Source organism: Bos indicus x Bos taurus, chromosome 20 (assembly GCF_003369695.1).
Source record: "Bos indicus x Bos taurus breed Angus x Brahman F1 hybrid chromosome 20, Bos_hybrid_MaternalHap_v2.0, whole genome shotgun sequence".
NCBI lineage: Eukaryota > Metazoa > Chordata > Mammalia > Artiodactyla > Bovidae > Bos > Bos indicus x Bos taurus.
Genome location: NC_040095.1, coordinates 23668087 through 23688061, shown reverse-complemented (window position 1 = coordinate 23688061; position 19975 = coordinate 23668087). Strand labels below are relative to the sequence as shown.

The 19975-nt window shown below is 37.3% G+C and overlaps 2 protein-coding genes across 2 annotated transcripts in view; one reads left to right on the top strand and one right to left on the bottom strand.

The window, feature by feature from the left end:
* DHX29 (DExH-box helicase 29) overlaps positions 1-6187 on the bottom strand; it is a 47319-nt gene extending 41132 nt beyond the window's left edge. Inside the window, exon 1 of the mRNA XM_027520375.1 lies at positions 5623-6187. Coding sequence (XP_027376176.1) covers positions 5623-5803 — 181 coding nt within the window. The 5' untranslated portion in view covers positions 5804-6187. The remainder of the gene's footprint in view (positions 1-5622) is intronic.
* Positions 6019-19975, top strand: part of MTREX (Mtr4 exosome RNA helicase) — a 97276-nt gene continuing 83319 nt past the window's right edge. Inside the window, exons 1-5 of the mRNA XM_027520376.1 lie at positions 6019-6374; positions 12152-12289; positions 13511-13577; positions 16733-16795; positions 17695-17807. Of these exons, the coding sequence (XP_027376177.1) occupies positions 6247-6374; positions 12152-12289; positions 13511-13577; positions 16733-16795; positions 17695-17807 (509 nt within the window). The 5' untranslated portion in view covers positions 6019-6246. The remainder of the gene's footprint in view (positions 6375-12151; positions 12290-13510; positions 13578-16732; positions 16796-17694; positions 17808-19975) is intronic.

The following is a 19975-nucleotide window of genomic DNA, read 5'->3' as shown; positions in this document are numbered from 1 at the left end:
GTCTCTGTTGACTTACATTGGGTTGTTCATTTTAAGACACTAGTAAATATGTTAAAAGATAGTAAGAATTCTGGTATAGTATGGTTTTCCTCATCTTCTGGTCTCAGACTTTACCTTAATCCTAGTAACCTTGTTCATAAACTAATGTCAATGGTAATAAAGTACATATCAGCAGTCTTTAATCATTTCTGGGGGTCTTACCAGTTGTAGTAAATTCATTCACAAATTTAGCATACTAATCAATCCCTAAACCCATGCAAAGGCAATCCACCCCCCTCCCCCTACCACACACACACCCAACCATTAACCTTTTCTATAGATGGATGTTTCATTACCAAGAGAATACTGAGAAACAGTTCAAGGTTGACGTGTTACTGTCAGAGGTAAGACTGTAAATTCCTTTAGTAACTTTTGCTTTATTTTCTTTCTTGTTTTGGCAATGCCACACCACTTGCAGGATCTTAGTTTCCTCATCAGTAATTGAACTCTGCAGTGAAAATGCCAAGTTCTATTCACTGGACCATCAGGAGATTCTGGATTGGTTTTGTTTTTTAGTGAATTGAAGATTGCAGTCAGTTCTCATTTGTCTCCTCCAACCATTGCACCTAAAACATCCAATCATCACTTGCTTGAGGTCAGTTTATACTGCAAACTTCCAGAGGGCAAATAAAAGAAGATCTAAGTCCCCAGAACATCAAGAGGGGAATGAACATTCATACTGCTGTGCATTCCCTGAGTGTCAGTCAGGGTCTCTGAAAATGGTGTGCTTTCATTTTAATCAATACTCTGAGAAACTGAAGTAATAATGAGATCATGCCAGGGATAATACCAATTAAATCAAGTTAACCAGTAAGGCCCTTTCATTTTCAAATTCTTCCTAAAACATGCTAACAAATGTTTTTTAATCAATACGAATAAAAAGTCCAAAATTTGAGATGCATTTTAAAACAATCTGAAACAAGTCCTTCTAAAACGTATTTATACTTCCTGCCATAATACTACTACAATAAGCAAAATTCAAAGCATTTCATGATGTAATATTTATTATGAATATCTATTATTGTGCCAAGAGGCTTGCAGAGCCTACCCAATTCTCTGAGACTCTTAATTTGGTCTCCTCTCCTATCAGCCAGCCAACTTTCAGAATAGAAACCTAACAGCTCCCCAGTCCCAAATTCTGTTACCTAGGAAGGAGTGATGGCACCAGAAGAAAATAGATACCAAAACTTGGACATGAGTAAGCCTATTTTCAAATACAATCCTAAGTCAACAGGCCATGGAATAAAAATGGTCCCCATTCTTTTGCCAAGTAACCTGCATAAGATGTATGACAGTTACCTTTTTTGCTGTTTAGAAACCCTTCTCCAAGTTTTGGTTTTGTTTCAGAAGAAGGGAGTTACTGGAAATTTGACTAGAAATAAGGAAGTTAGTGTGCAGTACGTATCTTCAAGGCAAATGCACTAAGGATTTCAATTTATAATGACTACACGTGGACAATGGAACTTATGTAACTGGCTCTCAGAAATACTTATTAAAGCTGAAGCACAGAAAAACGAAGTAATTTCCTCAAGACGACTCAGTGAGGAAGAAGAGGCAACAGCCAGAATCAGTTTCCTGTTGCCCAATACTCTTAGAATATATTCCTTTTACACAGTATTGCATTTTACATCATACAGGGATTGTAACCATCTACCATCACTAAGACATTCACTGTGAGATGCTGATGCTAGTGATCGGTGGATTGAGGCACCCTGGCTCCCTTCTGCAAGAGCATCCAAATCAGCCAAGAGATGCAGTCAGGAATAAGACCCAGTCTTGTCCTCACAGTGCTTTTCTCATGAAGTAATTCAGCAACTAATTATCCAAGTAAGCTATAAAGAGGAACTACAGAGTATCTGGAGAATAAATGAGAGCTAGCTGACATAATCGAAGCAGTCAGGCTGTCTGAGGAAGTCCACAGAGCCACCGCTACCTGACTAATCCTAGCTAAGGTCTCTTCCCCATTTAATACCAACACCAGTCCCGGCTCTTTCACCCCACCCACACAGACTGTCTTCCTGCTTCATTTCAAGCTCCCATCTTAGGGCCTTCACCTTTGTTCCCTAAGCTCACTCTCTCCAGATGTAGCTGGTTGCTACAAATCATCTCAGCAGGTTTCCTCAGAAAAGCCATCTCTGTTCTAAATCAGACCGCACCACTGATTTATTCTTTACCAAGACACTGTTTTCTTTGATGGCACTTTTTCTGTTTTATTTTGGTGACCTTAAAAAATATTTATAATGGCTTTCAAGACATCAGTCCCCTTGTCTTATTTCCCTCTTAAGATTTGAAGTCTCAACTAGGTTTAATACTTTTCATAAACACAAGCCTTATGGTTGTAAGTAGCCTCCACCAACCTTCAGTGATATAAGCAGTAATCTCAGTTTGTTCTGTTCTTATGGTATCCTCTGTACCTCAAATCTTGCCTGGCACACAGCAGCTCTTCAAGAATTATTTGATGAACAAAAGAAATGAAAAAACAGAAGTGGAAGAACACCTAGAAGTGTGCCAAGAACCATGCTGTAGCACTAGTCAATTTCTACCTGTAGATGAGAGTTCAGTTTTGAGGACATATGCTATGTACAATTCTTCAAATTGTTTGAAAAGACAGAGAGAGATGGAAGGGGAGGAAAATACTAACATTTACATTAGGAACAAAAAAGAGTTTAGAGATAATTTTTTCTGTGTATTTTGTCACTTTTTCTTCCAAGTAAGCCTATTATATAAAAATATCCAAACAGAAAAAAGAAAACAAAATCATGTGGCAATCACATTTTATTTATCTGCTATATATACAGATATTGATTTATGGTTACATAAAATTCTCTACAAATTTGGTAGATAACCTCTCATGTTCTCTCGATTTCTTGGTCTTGATAATTTCTCTGATTTGTCCTTGTCACTTATCCAAGAAATTTTTTGGATGACTATATTCAGAACATTTAAGTAGAGATTGAGGGATATTAATACATATCCACGAAACAGTTCTTACCTCCTATAATTTTGTAGGACAGATAAAATATGTAATTCCTCAGATCTAAATATCAAAAAGAATGATTCAAACAATGATACACGAGCTGTGGAATAGGAAGAATTTTAAAAGTAGTTGCTATCTGAGGTGGGTATTACAGGATTCTGGTAGATAGTGTTGGGGATAGAAGCCATTCCATAAGAGAAAATGGCAAGAATCAACACAAGGAGGCAGAAAGCCAACAGCTGAATTTGGGGCAGTGAAAACACAGAGAAAGTGTTACAGGTGAATACCAGAATTAGTTTCCCTCGTGGCTCAGTAGTAAAAAATCTGCCTGCAAAGCAGGAGATGCAGGAGACCTGGGTTCAGTCCTGGGTTGGGAAGATCTCCTGGAGGAGGAATGGCAACCCACTCCAGTATTCTTGCCTGAAAAATGCCATGGACAGAGAAGTCTGGTGGGCTATAGTCCACAGACTCACAAAGAGTTGGACATGACGGAGCATACACACACAATACAGGAACTAGTAAAAAGGCTAGAAAGGGTGGTCTTAGATACAAGCTGAATCGTTGGTACTTTATCACAATGTCAGTAAAAATGCTGTAGAACAACTTGGGAAGTGATATAACCAATGCAGTGATTCTGAAGATCAATCCAATACTTCATGCAGGACAGACTGGAGGAGGAAAAAAGAGCACAGCTAGGGAGATCCATTAGAAGGCTGTGCTCATACTCCACAAATTCATGAGTGCCTAAAATGAGGTGTGAATAGTATAAATCAAAAGTGAAAAGGGGCATACATGGAAGACAAATAAGCAAAGACTATATGGAGCTTGAGAACTGACTGGATGTGAAGAAGAAAGGAAGGCATTAAAATATAACTACTGACATTGAATAAAGAGGAATATGGAAGAACAGAAACAAAGAAGTCACAGGAGAAGCTAGTTTGGGAGGGAGTAATTAGCCATGTTATTAAATTTGACATGCTCACAAAATAGGGCCAGATCTCCAAATCAGTGTAGAAATGGCTGACTTAAGCTTGGAATAAAGACCACGACTGGACGTGCTGATTGAGGAGTCACCTACACAGGAGAAGATAGAAGTAACGGAAGTAGATGAGTTCTTCTGGAAGAGCTGGAGAGGGAATCATACTGTAAGACTGACACGTTCAGCAAGTGTCACATTTTGGGTTTGGGGGACTGGGAAGCCAAAGAACACAACAAATGACTGTTAGAAAGTTCAAAGAACTCAGAGCAATAGCACGAAAAGGAAGAGGCTGATTCACAGAGTAAAAGTGCCACAGAATCGTCCAGAAAAAATACTATGCATTTCTAATTGCAGGCATAGCAATTCTGTAGTTAAAATATTACGATAAGTTGCAGGACAAAGAATTATTATTCATCTTCTAAGTGAAAGTTTGTTACCTGCCTACTTCAGTCTCATCTCCTTTCCTCTTTAGGCAATGCTTACATTCTGAGTATCTCAAAGGCCCATGCTCTTTCCTGACTCAAGATCTTGGCATGTAGTGTTCCTTCCTGCACAGAAATACTATTCTCCCCATTTTTCATGGAGTTAATACCAATCCATCCCCCCAATACCATCACTTTCTCAAAGACACCATCCAATACTCCTCTTTTTTCCCAGTAAAAATCAGATTACCCTGTAAAATTCTCTTTCCTAGCGACACTTAACAATCACAAAGCAATGTTTGTGTAACTATTGCCATTACACTGGCAAGCTCCAAGAGTGGTGATTTATCTATTTTGCTCATCCCATACACGGAGGTTTTCAATACATATTTGTTGGACGAATATTTCTGCAAGAACAAGCAAATACGCTAAGCAGAAAAAAATAGCGTATTAATTGTCCATCTTTTGAAACCAGCTGTAAAAGAGGTCTGTTGATCTGCAGCCAGAACTGGCAATCTCCAAGATGAATTATCAAACCAAAATGCACAAGAAGCAAAAACGCATTGCTGCGATAAAGATCGCTGACAATTTTGACAGCAGATTATACCCATATGCATTGGAGAAGGAAATGGCAACCCACTCCAGTGTTCTTGCCTGGAGAATCCCAGGGACGGCGGAGCCTGGTGGACTGCCGTCTATGGGGTCGCACAGAGTTGGACACGACTGAAGCGACTTAGCAGTAGCAGTAGCAATACCCATATTCGGGGTGTAAGCGCTGAAATTCTTATTAAGTACTGACTTTTCCATAACACGTGGAAGCGCTACATCGTGGCTGAAAATGGTCTGAGAAGCAAGGAGAAAAAGGGTCTGGCTCTGGGAGGTTAACAACTCCACACACTACTCTCTGCATTCGCCTCGCTAGAGGGTGGCTCAGGACCGATCCCTGCAGAAACGAGAGCTAATGCAAATTTTTTTTTGTTTGTTTCTTCTCAAGGCAAATGGAGGTTAGGTGGGGGGACGCTACCGTCGGAACTCTGGAGGCCCGAACAGCCTACACTAATCTAAAACAAGGCTACCAGATGGGGAGACAGTAGCTCTGGGTGTGAAATAAATTTTAAGATCGAGGGTCTGCCCACGTGCTAAAGCTTCTCCCTCGAGACTGGCAGTTGAAGCTCCGGAGGAGTCCGGGGCCTGACCGTTCATACCTTGCTTGACCCGGGGCTCCCTGGTGCTGGCAGCGGCGGCTGGGGCCGGCCTGGACACAGGCTTCTTGTTTTGGGCCTCCCCGGTAGCTCCGGCCTCGGAGGATTTGGCTCTGGAAGCAGACACGGCAGCCCGGACCGCCGCGGCCCCCGGCGTCTTGTGTTTCTTGTTCTTGCCACCCATGTTGCAGCTGTGGCAGAAGACCTCTCCCTATCCAGCTACCGGCACCACTCCCGTACGGCCTCCAAAAGATCTTCACATTCCCCCTGTCCCAAGCCGCCACCTTGCGCCCTCAATCCGGGCTTCTCGGGCCTGGACGACCGCTGCTTCGTAATTGGTCGGGCTCGCCAAGATCCCGCCTCCTCTCCGCCCCAGGTGTCCGCGGCGTGCCGGGAATCCTGGCCGAGGTCCCTTCTTAGCCACGGATGTGTTCTTCCGCCAGTGGGAAAGGAAAGATCAGAGGAGAAAAAGGAAGCGGGGAAGAAGTCTCGGCGACTGCGTTACTCCACTAATTTTATCACCCGCGGGCCCCCGTTGAGGCTTCTCGCAGCCTCACTGTCGTCACTGTCGGTGCGGTCGCGGAGCATTGTGGGTAGGAAGGAAATTGGGTCTCGCCGCTACGAAAGATGGCTGACGCTTTCGGGGATGAGCTGTTCAGCGTGTTCGAGGACGACTCGACCACGGCTCCTGGAGCCAAAAAAGACAAGGAGAAGGGGAAGTGGAAGGGGCCTCCAGGGTCTGCAGAAAAGGCCGGGTAAGGAAGATGATCCCAGTGTTAAAGGAAGAAAATCGTACTGTCTTTTGAAGACCTCGAGAAGTGGGGTGGGTGTAGGGTGTTCATGATAGGAGTAGGGAAGTGAAGGGGGTTGAGAAAAATGAAGAGGAAGGAAGAATGTTGGTTTGAGGACGCTGGGTCTTGGCGTTTCCCGGTGACCGCAGGCAGCGTGGGCTCCTGGCCCTGCAATTCCCTGATGCCGGCATGAGGCCTGACTCTGCGCCTGCCTGAGTCTACCCGGGGGGTCGTGAAGGCATGGCAGCTTTTTCTTAGTTTCCGCACCCGCAGCACCAGCACCAACTGGGCACAGAGCCTTTAATACACGAAACGAACCACCAGTTGCGTAAAGGGTTAAGAGGCTTAGAAACTGTGACTTGGAGAGGACAGGGCAAATAGCAGCAGAAGGGAGAGAAATTCAGTCTCCAAGCTGGAGTTTTCTTGCCCATAATGAGATGATAGCGCCAATCACTAGGGTTTTGATGAAGATTAAATGAGATAGTATGTGTAAAGCGCCTAACAGTGCTTAGCATATATTGGATTCTTAGGTGCTGGCTTTCTTTGATTTCATTAAGAAAAACTAAAAAATTACTGGTCCCTGAAACGTCAATTAAAATAAGATGATTCCTTAGTAATGAACAAAATTTACTCTTGACATTGGAGGAAGATACCCAGTAGATGCTTGAGTTAAGTTAGACATAATTTTACTTTCAAGGAATTTTTATTTGAAGTAAGGAAGTGGAACAGATACATATTTTGAAGAGTAGGAGATTGGAATATAATAAGCTATTATGTACACTGAAGTGCTATTAAAGTTCAGAAAAGTGGTATCTGTTTGTGGTGTCCAGAGAGATTTACATGCAAGAAGCTATCCTAAGTTGAGGAAATGATTCCTTATTGATGCTGAGATTTTTTTTTTTCTTTTGGTAGCACGGGTTGGCCTAGAGGAAGTGTTTGCTTAGGACTACAAGAGATAAAGCAGAGGATATAAATTGGTTTTAGATTATGAGGAGCCTTGAATAACAGGCAGATGACTTTTGATTTTATTTTTAAAAAAACCCAGTGTGTGTGTGGGGGTGCGCCCATTGAACATGTAACTTGGTAACTGGAGAAGTAGAGTGTTAGTTTAGATAAATTAATTTGGTAGCATTTGTTGATATGTTTAAAGAGGAAAGGCACTGATAGTAAAAGTAAATTAAAAAGTATTTAAATTGTCTAATTATGAGATTATAAGGACTTCAGCTCAGGAGGTGACAGAAGGAAGGAAAAAGATATAAAATGTTGTAAAGGAAAAAATTGACAGACTTAATTTAAGGAGAACAATGGAAAGGGGGGTCAAAAGAGATGTTTTGAATTTGGATATCAGGAAGAAGAAAAATAGGGAAATTTATAGGTGATTTTGATTTGAAAATTAATTCGGCTCAAGGCAAAGTGAATTGATGATAGTGTATCCGTATTGAAGCAGTCCATTGGGCAGTTTTAATTTGGATTTGAAGTAATACCAGAACTGAAGGTATATATCTGGATGTTACTTGAATTGGAACTGTTTGAAGTGAAGATTTCTCTGGGAATGTGTAGTTTTCATACACATGACAGAGATTATAGGGACATCAGAACAATCAAAGAATGTAAAATGTCACATGTAAGAAAGAATGACAGAAAGGAGAAAAAAAATAGTCTTCCTCTGTCATTAAGTTAGAGGGTTTAGTAGTTTTGGATAACTTTTCAGGGAAAATGAGGAAGGACAGATTTTTGTTTTTTTCCAAACAGAAGTAATTAATTTCTGTAGTTTGAATGGGCAACTATGATGTTATGAAGATGCATGCATGCGTGCTCAGTTGCTAAGCAGTGTCCCACTCTTTGAGACCCAATGGACTATAGCCCGCCAGGCTCCTCTGTCCATGGGTGTCTCCAGGCAAGAATACTGAAGTGGGTTGCCCTGCTCTCCAGGGGATCTTCCCCACCCAGGGATTGACCCCACGTCACTTATGTCTCCTGGATTGGCAGGTGGGTTCTTTACCACTAGCACTGCCTGAGAGGCCCCTGTTACATCCCTAAAGTCCTTTATTTTACAAGTCTCTTTTTCCCTTATGCTGTTGATTGCTTCTGGAAGCGTAGATGAGAGGAGAATCCAGCTCATTTGTCCTGTATAGTTTTCCACATCCTGAAATTGCTCTTATACTACCATTTAACTAGCTTCTCTATCCTCAATTATTTACTACAAACTGTCCTTATATTTAGAGCTGAACTATCCAATGTATAGTAGTCCTCACCCCTTATCTGGAGGAGAAGGCCCCGACAGAGAGTGAGATGGTTGGATAGCATCACCGACTCAATGGACATGAGTTTGAGCAAACTCCAGGAGATGGTGAAGGACAGGGAAGCCTAGCATGCTGCAGTCCATGGGGACATGGCTTAGCAACTGAACAATCCCTTATCTGAGTGGGATAGGTTCCAAGAGCTCCAGAGGATGCCTGGAACCTTGGAGAGTACCAAAACATGTATGTAGTATTTTTTTTTTTAATGTAATACTATCTTTGAAAGCATAATTTATAAATTAGACATGATAAGAGATTAAAATTATTAATAATAAATTATATCAATCTATAAGTTGAAAACTTTCACCTTTTCACTTAAAGTAAGCACTTGACAGCTTCTCTTTGGCTCTCAAAATTGCCAACATCACTACTTTTGCAGCTTGGGGCCATTATTGAGTAAAACAAGAATTACTTAAACACAAGCACTGCCATGCCAGTTCAGTGATCTGAGAACTTAGACACTAAGTGACTACAAGCTGGATGCTGTGGGCATAGGGATGATTCGTGTCCCATGTGGGATGGAGCAGGAATGCACAAGATTTCAGCGTGCTGCTCAGAAAGGTGTCCAGTTTAAAACTTACAGATAATTTACCTCTGTAATTTTCCATTTAATATTTTTGGACCTCAGTTGACCCAGGGCAACTGAAGCCTTGGAAAGCAAAAACACAGATAAGGGGAGACTGCAGTAATAGCTACTACCTATCAGTAGCTGTTGAGCACTTAAATGTAGCTAATCAGAATTGAGATGTGTTGTAAATTGAAAATATACACTGTATTTTGATGACTTGATATAAAAAATATCCAGTAGTTCATTTTTATTTTTATATATTGAAATTTTAATATGTAGTATATTTGAAGTTAAATATATTAAAACTGGCTTCTTTTGAAGTTATTTTTATATGGTTACTAGAAATTTAAAGTTATGTCAGTAATTGCATGTATATATCTTAAACAGTACTGATGTAGAGACTTGATTAGCTTCAGATTCAGTTGTTTAGATAAGAATACAATATTAAAGAATAATAAAACTCTTCTGAAGGAAAATATTCCACCATGAAATTAGGTTTTAAACTTGTCAAAGTTATAGGAACTATATTTCTTTGTTTTATAGTTATCATCAACTGTTAGTAGGTTTTTATTACAATGGTTTGGTTGATGCTTACTAATTCAGACCGAATAATAAAATGTTAAAATTAGAGGAATCATAATTATCATTTAAATGTCTTCTTTTACTGAAAGCCAAAGATATTAATGGCTTGTCCAAAGGAGATTCATGTAAGTAATATGGGATAACTATGAATACCTATTCCACTAAATTGAGAGTGAGATGTTTTACGTATGTCAGGTTTTGCTAAGCATCAAAGAGTAAACTTCGTTATAGAAAGATTATAGCGTATAGATCAATACTAGTATTCATTGGTTCTTAAAAAAAAAAAAAAACTTTTCTATTGAAATAAAACATGTAAGAAAGGTGTGGAAGTCATGGGACAGATTTTTATAAAGTGAACATGCCAGTGTAACCCCATTTGGGATGAAAAGTAGAATATTGTAGAAATCCCTCCTCTTTTTCCCCCCAGAAAAGTGACTAACATGATAACCACATGTGTTACTTTTTTTTTTTTTCCTGTTTGTAGATATAATGTAAATGGATTCGTATATGTTATTTTGTGTCGAGCTTTTGCTCAGCATTGTAAAATTCTTAACTGTAGCTCCAGCAGTACTTTTCAAAGTATGATTAAGTTTTGATGTGGGGTCAGAGGAATATTCCCAGTTATCTGAAAAGTCTGCTCCTTTTCAACTACATCAGATTGGATTTTTCTTCATATACTTAAGCCAAAAACCATATCACAAGTTGAAATAGATGAGAGTCCAACTGTCTTCTATTAAGCTAGACATTAAAGGCACGTGGAGTAATAGAAAACATTACCATTATTCTCATTTAAATCTTTTTGGGGAAATACTTATTTTCTGTCAAAAATGTTATTTATGGTAACTTCTAATAGGTCAGTTATGCCTCAGCATTGCCTTGTGCTCAGTCTTATCCAACTCTTTGCGACCCCATGGACTGGAACCTTCCAGGCTCCTTTGTTGATGGGATTTTCCAGGCAAAAATACTGGAGTGGGTTGCCATTTCCTCCTCCAGGCGATCTTTCGCATCCAGGGATTGAACCCACGTCTCCTGTGTCTCTTTGCATTGCAGGCGGATTCCTTACCCACTGACCCATTGGGGAAGCCCTAACTTCTAATAGTTATTGGCCATTTTAAAATGAATAACTAAACTTAAAATTTTTTCAGTTTTAATAGTTAATATGGTAACTATCAATAGATATGACTACATAAACAAAATTCCTTTGAATACTGAATAACTTTTAGACTGGAAAAGGATTCTGAGATCAAAAATTTAAGAGTCTGTGATACTGTATAGTCTGATTTCCATTTTCCTGTAATTGTTTCTGAGCTTCTTTTCATATGCTTATTGGTGATTTGGATATCCTCTTATAAAGGGCCTGTTCTAGTCTTTTGCTCATTTTTAAATTGGGTTATCTTTTTAAATTTGTAGTCTTCCAGTACTTTAGATTTATTTGCCTTTTGTTATATGTGTGTTTTTTCCCACTTTGTCTTTCCTCTTTTTTTTAATTAATTTATTTTAATTGGAGGCTTATTACAGTATTGTAGTGGTTTTTGCCGTACATAGACATGAATCAGACATGGGTGTACATGTGTCCCCCATCCTGAGCCCCCCTCCCACCTCTCTCCCCACCTCTTTCCTCTCTTAATAGTACCTTTTGATTTACAGAAGCACTTAGTTTCAGTGCAGTCCATTTCATCAGAATTACGTTTTGATTAATAATTTTATGTCATTTAATAAAGCATAAAGATAGTTTTCTTGTTTTATCTTCTAGAGGCTTTGTTGTTTTTGCCTTTTACAACTAGATCTAGTATCTATATTGATTTTTGTGTAAATGAGCAGAAGGGTCAGATTGAATTACCCTATGGATGTCTAGTCTACCAAGCACTGTTGATTGTCACTACTTTTAACCGGTAAATCCAACCACATAAAAATTTTTTTCTCCAAAATACTGATATTATGCCATTAGAAAAACATTAAATGTTTATTGAAAGTGCTCATGTAAATGTATAACAATGTTTTATAACTTTTAAGAATATTGTGTTAGTAGTTATGTTAATGTGATAATGTGAGTTGCAAAATATTTTAAAAACAATTTCCAAGAAAATATGAAATGAAAAACGAGTAATGTTCAGTTTTATTAGTTAAAATTAGAGTATTCTGGGCTTTAGCCAGTTTTGGTTTGTAACATCTATTTATGTGACTTTTTCTGGTAATAGTGTATATATTTTACAAAGATAATATTTTATGGGAGTTGCTCTTAAAGTAACAAGTGCTGTTTCAGAATTCATTCTAACTTGTTTGCTTTTCAGAAAATGTTTTGATGGTAAATTACAATCAGAGTCAACTAATGTTGGAAAAAACAAGAGAGATGCAGACTTCGAGGGTGCTGATGAACCTATTTTTGGAAAGAAACCCAGGGTGGAAGAGTCAATAACTGAAGATTTAAGGTAGTATTTCCACTATCATAAATGTTGGTAACTCCGGATGGGTAGTTATTTGAAGTTTTGAAAGTTGCTTATATGTTGTTACTTCATGAATGTGTTTGTTGACATAGAGAAATAAAGGTAAATATTCTTTATATATTCAAATAGACATATAACTAGAATGTTTATCTGTGTTTGGGGAAATGGAAAACAGTATAGAAAAGAAAGATTTTTAATATTTTTGAATCCAATTTTAAGAAAGAGGATCACTGGAAGTGTGGGATAAAAGGAAAGAATAAAACTGACTTGAGAAGGAGTATTAGGAGGAATTAAATTTTCACTCTTGCATGCAGCAGTGGAGTGGCTATGAATCTTAAAACTGTCAATGAGGGAGACCCATGGGTATCTGAGGTTGAAATAGTTGATGTTTCTCTCATTTCAGAAGTTGAAACTTTCTAGATATTGATGCTAGTTTCTTAGATTGACCTGTTTCCTATTGTTATGATCATCCTGACTTTGCTTTTCCCTCCTTCTTTGCTGTATTCTAACTTGGCACTACAATGGAAAATTTACTCCAGTGGTTTTTTTGTTTGTTTGTTTTTTTAACCAGTTAGCTGTTGTTGTAACTAGCAAAAGTAGGTACTATAGATGGTGATAGATGTGTCCCTGAAACATTTAAGCTGCACTGTTTGTCCAAGCTAGTGGAATAGGTTACAAAATAATATTGACAATTTAAAATCATTGTTGCGTCTTGTAGTAACCCTTGAGTTTTACCCAAAGTATGATTATTGATTTAAAGTAAAAATCAAAAGTACAGTCAATGAGAGGATAATAAATCTTGTGCAGAAATACATCTATTTTTCTTTAATTTATTCACAGTCATGTCCTTTAAGAGTCTAAACAGAACCTAGATGAGTAAAACCTAGGATTCTGCTGAGACTAAGGAACACTTAAAAATTATAACAACATCTGTATTAGGCTAGTTTATTTTATACTTTCTATCATATAATGGTTTTTATAAGCATCTTTGTGTTTTGAAGTAATGATGATGCTTTGTAGAGGTACTTTTTATTTAAAATAGTCACTGGAACTAAGTTAACATAATTCTTTGAATAATTACGTGGAGTCTATTTGTTTTGTATTTGTAATAAGAGATGCTAGCTGATCATTTTGAATTCTCAGCCTATGTAATTCTCAGTAATTTATCAATATTTTAATGTAATTTTAATAATTTTTTTTTTTAAGTTTGGCTGACCTGATGCCCAGAGTCAAGGTACAGTCAGTTGAAACTGTCGAAGGGTGTACACATGAGGTAAGCACAAACAGTGTGTGATTAAGTTGGTGGTGTAAGTGGGATTTTGCTTTGGATTATCTAGTCTGGTGAGCAAGGGGTTTAGCCTCAGGGCTTTGGAAACAATTAGTAGCTTTTCTGCAGAGTACATAGTCTAGTGGAAGGAGCTGGGGCTTTGTATTCAGATACTGACAGTGCTTTTCCTAACTGCTGCTGCTAAGTCGCTTCAGTCGTGTCCCACTCTGTACGACCCCGTAGACGGCAGCCCACCAGGCTCCCCGTCCCTGGGGTTCTCCAGGCAAGAACACTGGAGTGGGTTGCCATTTCCTTCTCCAGTGCATGAAAGTGAAAAGTGAAAGTGAAGTCGCTCAGTCGTGTCCAACTCTGTGCGACCTTATGGACTGCAGCCCACCAGGGCTCCTCTGTCCATGGGATTCTCCAGGCAAGAGTACTGGACTGCGGTGCTATTGCCTTCTCTGTTTCCTAACTACAGTCTTGGGTAAATTTCTTAACCTCTGATGTCAGTTTTCTAATTTGTAAATTTAGAATAATAAGATTTACATCATGGGGTTGTTCTGAAGATTATATAAGAAAATTAGGTAAGATACCCAGCACAGAGTATGTATTTAGTACATGTTCATTCCCATGCTCCTAAAGTCAAGTAACAGTGATGTTTTACAGGTCCTGTGCTTTTTTCATCTTGCTCTGACAACCGATACATTGCAGTTTCATGGTTTCGCCACTAGATGGTGGTCAAGGATAGCTTGTGGTAACCCTTTATCACTGAGAGTTTATGAACCGAAAGGACATGAGGAAACTGTAGCACTAGTTCTTCCTATTAAGCCCCCTTGCCTTTACCATGTAACCTGACGAGTTATTACTACAGATAGTTGGGAAATCTTACTAGAAGTCTTTATTGAATAAGCAAAATAATTCCAGATTAACAAAAATTGCTTTTGATGTAGATTTGGAGCCTTTTTTTTTTAATACTTATTTTTTTAATTGAAATTTGCTTACATTCCTTTAGAATAGCACTTAGTTTGGTGGGTATAATATCCATTAGATCATACATTTAACACTTACGTGAGACCCTCTTTGAAGCTGTGGTCTTAAAAAGATGGGAAAGAAAAGCCAAACACAAATTTAGCTCTCAGGAGGTCAAAGGTTCCTTCTGTCCTCCTTCATGATTATCCTCAAACCCCACATCCTGTTATCTCCTCTCACTTTTTTAGCCGGTCACCTTACCTTTCACTTTATCTAGGGGTTCAAAGATACCAAGTTGGAGTCACATCCAAGGAAAAGGCACTGCCCTGTTTAGGCTGAGGAGGGCTGCTCCGTCAGTGTTCTTGGTCGTATCTTATCCTGCCTCCACAAAGACTTGGATTACTCCATTTTCCCTTGATTGTTTTTAGTGTTTCCTTTTCTGTTTTCCTTTTCTTATCAGCATACGAATATTTAAAATCTTCTCTTTTGTTATATATTTTCCTTTTAACTACTGTGTTGTTTTCTTCATCACCGTTGTAGTTACTCGTTTAGTACCTATCTTTTGAACGCCAGGCACATTTTATTACTGACTGAATATAAAGAGAAACACCACACACACACACACAAATATATATATATGGAGTCCGTTTTTTTCAGAGGTGTTATTGATTGCTCTGCTTAGAAAATCCCTGCTCGACTTCCTAGCCTCCAGTCATCTTTTAGTCTACTGTAGTTAGGTTTCTTCTTTCTCCATGTCTTTCGAACTATTCTGGCAAAAATCGCCAGTAACTGATTGCTAAGTCTATTTGATTTTTTATTTTTCTGTTGGTTTTCTTTTTTTCTGACTCCTTAGTCCCTGTAGGTTTCTCCTCTCCCTATCTGTCTTATGTTAGTGTTACACTGTTTTCAGAGATTAAAAATAAAACTGATTCTTATACATGTGAAAACACAATTTGTTGTTGTTGCTATTAAATCTCAGAGATGTTAAAATCTTAATTGCTTTGTGTTAATGTTTTTTGTTCATGTCATATCGAGTATCAAGGAGAAATGTGAGGGAAGTGAAATTGGATCATACCATGATTGAGGATCTAGTCCCAAGATTTTCAGATTCAGAAATTTGATTTTGTCAGTGTGCCAGCGATTGTGCTCTTTAGAACAGTCACTTTGGTACTCATGGTATAGTGTAGCAAAAGAAGGACATTTCCTAAAATTAATGGATAAGTAATCCTCTTACTATCAAACTACCTGGGAATCAGAAGCTACTTAGAAGTTTCCTAGAGTCATAAAAGGAGAATATGTAGTCTTAAGGAAAAGATTGATGAAAACTATTCCTGTCCCCCAGAAAGGTTCATTCACTAATAAAAACACCTCTTGAATTTATCCTTTTGTAGTGTGTGCTGGATAAGCTTCCAAACTCTGCCCCTTTGTAGATTCCATTTAGAGTGTCACATTTCTTTTAATACATTCATTATATTAGATATTTTACATTAGGTTTCATAATTTATTGTTTCACTTAATTATAGTCAGGTTCCACTTACCGCTTTTTGAAATGCTGCACACATCATCTTGATTGCAATTGAATTGCACGTTTACCAACAACCTCTCAATATTTCTAAGACAGCTAATCTTATCTCATAATTGTTTGTTGAAATTTTGCTCTTAGAAATGATTTCTGACTTCTTTGTGTACCTTACTTTGCCCTTATTATTTATACACTACTTGGCTTAAGTCTTGGGAATTTAGGTATATTGTGAACTGCTCTGCAGATCTTAATCTTCACTAGAGGAAAATTAATTTCCTGTTCCAGGGAATACTTTATTCTATATAGTTTTCTTTCATATAGTGGCATCCCTTTTTATGTCCATTCAGCTTTTTTGAGTATTCATTAATGTCAAGAAGTACATTAGATACAGAATATACAAAGATAGCTGAGATAAGTCCTAGAACTTAATAAAGTTTCTTTTGGGAGGTAGACTTAAATGCTTTTGATTATATAACTATTAGGTAAACACTTTTTTGGAATGTTGTAACATTTGCATTTGCCTTGTTCTTGAAGATGGTTATTTAATTTTGTAGTGTCTAAGACTGTCAACAACACTTTAGTTCATCACCTTTATTTTTCAAACCATCTTTAATTATGGTATGCTGAATACATCAATTCTTGAATGGTAAATTTTTTTTTTAAACATCAGGTTGCACTTCCTGCAGATGAAGATTATCTACCACTTAAACCTCGAGTTGGAAAAGCTGCAAAGGTTTGTACCTTGAGCGGTACAGTTGGTACAGTTGTGTGAGTCTGTTTTCCTAAAAATCTTAAAGGTAAACTTTAAAATGAGATTTTTATATTTCTGTGTGTGTTTGTGTGTATGTGTATGTAGATACACACTCTGAAGCTTCCACTTGAAGTCAGATATGGTGAAAACCAAATCAGTAAACAACCATACTGAAAACCAAGCATCATGTGATAAGATTTTTAAGCATAATTCTCAGCCATTTCAAAGAATCTAATGAAAAGTATCAATCTTTCTCTAGAAAAAAATGCATATGTACAATATGTTTTGCATACAGTTCTGGAGCCTAACAAGCTTCTAATGAAACTTAAACTCTAATGCTGATACTAAATGTATTTTGAATCGCTGATAGACTATAAAAGAGTAGTGTAGGTTTTCCAAGTCATTTTCTTTAAGTAAAAATGGCAGTACTGTGCGGTAAACTTGAATTTTTAAAGTCTGATAGATATATTATTCTGCCTCTGATGAGTGAACTTCATTGAGGACTTGACTTTTCAGACTCTCAGTGTTCCCAGCTGGGAAAGAAAACTACACCTATGTTAGGAGTTGCTGTGGAGATTAATATGTGGGAAATGTGTTCCACAGTGCCTCCCATAAAGCATGTTCTTAATATATGGTAATAATCATGTTGTAATTAGTATATGTGTAAGCATAATAATTGAAAGATTAGACAGCAGAAATAACATATTCTGTCTGATTAAAGTTTTCTTTTTAATTCTTCCTAATTTTCTCTAGTGGACAGAATGTTTCCCAAGTAGACTCATAAATGCTTCCATAACGCTTCTGGGGGTAGCATCTCTTGGTTTTAAGTATGTTCTGATGTGGCAAGGTATCTTCATACATATATTAATTTTTTTTTATAGGAATATCCATTCATTCTTGATGCTTTTCAAAGAGAAGCCATTCAGTGTGTTGATAATAATCAGTCTGTTTTAGTATCTGCACATACATCAGCAGGAAAAACTGTTTGCGCTGAGTGAGTAGCTTTCTTTTTAAATGGGATTTTAGAACTGTTAATATTTGCTGGGTACATTTAGGTGCTCTTGTGTTGGGTGCATAAATGTCTATAAATACTATATCGTCTTGTTGGGCTGGCCCCTTTATCATTATGTCATGTCCTTCTTTGTATGTTGTTACAGTTTTAAAGTTAATTTTGTTTTATGTAAGTGTAGCTACCAAGACTTTCTTTTGGTTTCTGTTTTGCATGGAATATCTTTTTCCATTCCTTCATTTTTAAGACTGTGTGTCCTGCATCTGAAGTGAGTCTCCTATACGCAGCATATGAATGGCTCTTGTTTTTTTTAATCCATTCAACCATTCTGTCTTTTGATTGAAGAATTAGTCCATTTACATTTTATTATTGGTAAGTGTGTATGTACTGCCATTTTGCTAATTGTTTTCTGGCTGTTTTGCAGTTTCCCTCTGTTCCTTTTTTCTTCTCTTGCTCTCTTTGTAGTTTTAAAATAGAATCTTAAGATAGCTTTGTTTCTTACCATACTCTTTAAAAAGTTTAAATTTTCTCTATTTGGTTTCTGTAAGTAAATTTAGACTTTTCATTTCCTTTCTTATTACTCTGGGCTTTATTTGATCTTTTTCTAGTTTTTTAAAGAAAGCAGGTGAGGTCATTGATTTCAGACCTTTCCTTTTCTAATATAGACATTTAGTGCTGTAAATATCCCATCAGTCATGAATATTGGTCATGATTCACTAATTCTGTGTTCATTTTTTCTGTGTTTCATTTCAGGTCTTTTCTCATGCTCTATCTTCAGATTCATTAATCTTTGCTTCTGCATCACCTAATCTGTCCTTAATCCTTTTCAGTGAGACATGTATAGTTTTCTTTGTTAGAAGTTCATTTGTATGTGTGTTTAGTGTTTTCCACATGTCTACTTAACTTTCCTCCAGCTTCTTGAACAACAGAATACAGTTTAAAAACTGTTTAAATATTCCTTCTTACTATTACTTTCATCTGTGTTATTTCCTGATCTGTTTCAATTAATTGACTTTTCCCATCATTATAAATCAGTGTTTTCCTGCTGCTTTACATACTGCTCTGATGTGATGTTTGGCTGTTTTTAATTTCATCACTGACTTTTGGCAGTTTAATTATGACGTGCCTTTACATAATTCTTCTCATATTTCTTATGCTTGAATTTGTTTGGCTTCTCAGGTTGTAGGTTGGTTTGTTTTCATCAGATTTGGAAAAATTTCAACTACTTTTTGCTTAAAATAGTACCCTTTTTAGTACTCAGAGACCTCACTTAAACTTGTGTTAGTCATTTTAAGTTGTCTCAGAGCTCACTGATACTTATTATTTTTTGTTTATTCTCTGTGTTTCATTTTGGACAGCTTTAAGTTTATTCTTGTTTTTTTTTTGCAATGTCTAATTTGATTTTAATTCTATCAGTTTATTTCATCTCAGATTTAGATTTTTCGTGCTAAAATTTTGGTTCGTGTCTCTTAATATTTTTAGTATTTCTTTTAAGCATGCTATTTAATCTTTCCTCAGTTTTCTTGAATATATAAAATACAGTTATACTGTAATGGTAATTTTCTGTGTCCTCATTTACTGATTCTGTTTTCTCATTTTTGGATGCCTTTTCATTTATTTATTTTTACTTCTTATTTGTTATATTTGCCTCCTTATATTTTTTAATTCACAAGACATTGTGAATTTTACCTTCTTGGGTGATGACTATTTTTGCATTTCTATTAATATTCTTGAGCTTTGTTGTGGGATACAGTTACTTGGAGAAAAATATAGTTCTTCCAAGGCTTCTATGATTTTAGGCAGGACTAGAGAAGCATTTAACTTAAGGCTACTTTTCTCCACTTTTTAATATATTTCTTGATATTCTAGCCAGTATCTTATAAATTACGAATTTTTCCACCATGGCTAGTGGGAACCTGAGTTACTCCCAGCTCTGAAGATTGTATCATTTTTTTAGTTCCACTCCATTTGGTGGTTTTTTCCCATTGCTTCAAGTTGTTTCCTAACACTTATTCACTGATGATTACTTATTTAAAGACACCAGAATGTTCAGCAGATGTTCAGAGCTTTCCCTTTGTCTACCTCTTTCCTCTCTGGTTATTTTGAGCTGCAGTGTAGCTGCCATGGCTTCCCCAGACTCCCACTGTCCGCTT